The following is a 3,378-nucleotide window of genomic DNA, read 5'->3' as shown; positions in this document are numbered from 1 at the left end:
CCTTCCTCCCTCCCTTCTGACAGGGTCTCACACTGTCACCTAGGCTTGAGTGCCATGACACAATCACTGTTCACTGCAGCCTTGACCTCCCCAGGCTCCAGCAGTCCTCCCACCTCAGCCCTCCAAGTAGCTGGGACTATAGGCACGTGCCACCATGCCTGGCTAATTTTTTTTCTTCTTCTTTTTGTAGAGACGGGATTTCGCCACATTGCCCAGGCTGTTCTCGAACTCCTGGCCTCAAGTGATCTGCCCACCTCAGCCTCCCAAAGTGCCAGAATTACAGGTGTGAGCCCCCGCACCCATCTAGAAAATCCACTTATGTTAGTTGCTACATTAATATATTAAAAAGAGTCATACGATCATGGTTCAGTAGATCATGGATCAGTAGATTCAAAAAAAAAAAGTATTTTACATTCAACCTTAAAAATTGTAATTCCTAGGCTAAAGGAGTAGAAAAGAGGAACTAAAGCTCAGTTTTACAGGTGATCTAATTGTCTACGTAGGAAATATAAAAGAACTGACAGCAAGGGGCTAACTGTGTAGGATCAGTACAGAAGTTATTTGCTTTTGTTTTTTGTATTTAAACAGAGCACGGTGGCTCACGCCTGTGATTTCAACATTTTGTGAGGCTAAGGTGGAAAGATCACTTGAGCCCAGGAATTGGTGACCATCCTGAGCAACATAGCAAGATACTGACTCTACAAAAAATAAAATAATTAGCCAGGTGTGGTGACGTGCACCTGTGGTCCCACCTACTCAGGAGGCTGAAGTGGCAGGATCCCTTGAGCCCAGGAGATCAAGGCTACAGTGAGCCAAGATGGCACCACTGCACTCCAGCTTGGGCAACAGCGAGACCCTGTTTTTTTTTTTTTAATTTAAAAAAAAAAAAAACTTATTTTTCTCTACACCCACACCACAAATAATTAGAAATGTAGCTCAAATTAAAAGCATTTATAATAGCACCAAAATCTCTGCAGTATCCACAGATAAATGTGACAAAAGTTGCATAAGACTTGTATACAAAAGACTATGAAACTTTACTAGAAAACATTAAAGAAGGTCTAAATCACAGAGATTCATTATCCAAAGATAGGAAGGGTTAGTATCATAAAACTGTCAAGGACTGGCCATAGTGGCTCATGCCTGTAATCCCAGTGCTTTAGGAGACCAAGGCGAGGGGATTGCTTGAAGCCAGGAGTTTGAGACCGACCTGAACAACACAGACCACAATTCTACAGAAAAATTAAAAATTAGCCAGGCGTGGGCCAGGTGCGGTGGCTCACGTCTGTAATCCCAGCACTTTGGGAGGCCGAGACGGGCGGATCACGAGGCCAGGAGATCGAAACCACCCTGGCTAACACGGTGAAACCCCGTCTCTACGAAAAATACAAAAAATTAGCCAAGCGTGGTGGTGGGCGCCTGTAGTCCCAGCTATTCGGGAGGCTGAGGCAGGAGAATGGCATGAACCCGGGAGGCAGAGCTTGCAGTGAGCTGAGATTGGGCCACTGCACTCCAGCCTGGCTGACAGTGAGACTCCATCTCAAAAAAAAAAAAAGAAAAAATTAGCCAGACATGGTGACACATGCCTGTAGTCCCAGCTACTCAGGAAATTGATACAGGAGAATCCCTTGAACTCAGGAGTTTGAAGCTTCAGTGAGCTATGCTTACGCCACCTCACTCCAGCCTAAGCAACAGAGAGATCCTTTCTCCCAAAACCAAACAAAAAAACAAAGGCAAAAGATTAGGATCCCACAGCAAGCTTTTGACCAATAAACTACAAATTCAGCTTGACCAAGGAGCCCCATAGCAAGACCAGGGGAGGTGCTGCTGTTTCATGGGTTTGTGGCCGGTGAGCCCTCCCTCTCTCCTGCTGGAGGAAGGCGTGGAGTGACGGGAGTCCCTACCCACCACTCCGGAGAGCATCATAACTGTTAAATTACTTTGGAAAAGAGTTTGGCAGAATCTAGCAAAATTGAAGTTGTGCCTCCCATGCAAGCCAGCAAATAGCTGAGAGGTTCTCCTGCATGTCCCGGGGGGGCGGGGCAAGCAGGAGGCAAGCAGTAGCTATGTGTTCACTGCTGTGTTCATACCACAGTGAAGACGAACAGACTGCCGCCTCATGGAGAACTCTCACAGACATAATGTTGAGTGAAATAAGAAGCTGTAAGTACAGTTCACTCGATATGAGGCCACACAGCACAACCATACTACCATTTAGGATGCCATAGAGAAGTCATGAAATTACCAAAAACTATGGTGGACTAATTACTCCAAACACTAGAGCACTGGCTACCTCTTGGGAGAGGACAGCCATGGTTAGCAGTGTCAGGTTTCGTGACCTGGGGGTGCTGTGACTCAGGATTCTGCATGCTGGTTATGTGGATGTTCTGTGTGTCAGATACCGTGTGCATGTCTCACGTAGTCTGCAGTTGACAAAACAGGCCTGATGTGGAGGCCACTGTGTCTGGGGTGCAGGTGGTATGGGGAGGGACAAAGCCAGGTCACACTGGGCCTGGGGGCCTTAGAGAGCAGCGTGAGTTCTGTGCCCATGCTGCAAGAACCTGTTGAAGCCGTGCGATGGTTTGGATTGGATTTCTTCCTTGAATGACTTGGAGCAGGAATGTGGTTGATGTTCTCGAGCGCTCTATTCTAGCTGCCGTGTCGAGAAGGGGCTCGGAGGACAGGGTCACACATGCACTAACGGAGACAGGATTACTGATTGTCACAGTTAGGAGGGGACGGCAGAGGCAGGAGGTAACATCACAAACTCAGGGCTTGACTAGCTAGGGCCAGGGAAAGCGAAATTGGATTCTGGGAGATGACACAGTCAGCCCTTCCAGTTTGGGGGAGTGAGGGGCTCAGTCTCATAGAGGCTGCCAGGCAAGAACACTGTTGGGCATTCACAAATGTTTGTGGTTGAATGAATGAACCACAGTTTAAGCAACCATAATTATACCTAGTGGATGGGTGACAACAATAACCATTTTCAGGTTTCGTTCAGATTTGGAGACAAATAAATAAAAAATAAATAAATAAATAAATAAAAGACAGGGTTTTGCCGTGTTGCCCAGGCTGTTCTGGAACTCCGGAGCTCAGAGGATTCTCAAACCTTCCAGAGTGCTGGGATTGCAGGAATGAGCCACCACACCTGGTCTAGTGTTTCAGTTTTGCTTACAAAAGTATACTTTAGGCTGGGCGCGGTGGCTCATGCCTATAATCCTAGCACTTTGGGAGGCCGAGGCAGGAGGATCACGAGGTCGGGAGATCGAGACCATCCTGGCTAACATGGTGAAACCCCATCGCTACTAAAAATACAAAAAGAGGCCGGGCGCGGTGGCTCAAGCCTGTAATCCCAGCACTTTGGGAGGCCGAGACGGG

At 47.5% G+C, this 3,378-nt stretch overlaps 1 protein-coding gene across 6 annotated transcripts in view; it reads left to right on the top strand.

Annotated features, from left to right (window-relative positions):
• The window catches only part of FAM193A (family with sequence similarity 193, member A), a 281,515-nt gene that overhangs the window by 258,653 nt on the left and 19,484 nt on the right, over positions 1–3,378 (top strand). Inside the window, exon 19 of one of the 6 annotated variants that reach the window (XM_011970850.1) lies at positions 191–283. The exons of the other annotated variants lie outside the window; for them this stretch is intronic. Coding sequence (XP_011826240.1) covers positions 191–245 — 55 coding nt within the window. The 3' untranslated portion in view covers positions 246–283. The remainder of the gene's footprint in view (positions 1–190; positions 284–3,378) is intronic. 6 annotated transcript variants of the gene reach the window in all.

This window comes from Mandrillus leucophaeus, unplaced genomic scaffold (genome assembly GCF_000951045.1).
Source record: "Mandrillus leucophaeus isolate KB7577 unplaced genomic scaffold, Mleu.le_1.0 Scaffold98, whole genome shotgun sequence".
NCBI classification, from domain to species: Eukaryota; Metazoa; Chordata; class Mammalia; order Primates; family Cercopithecidae; genus Mandrillus; species Mandrillus leucophaeus.
This window is presented reverse-complemented; position numbering and strand designations above follow the sequence as displayed.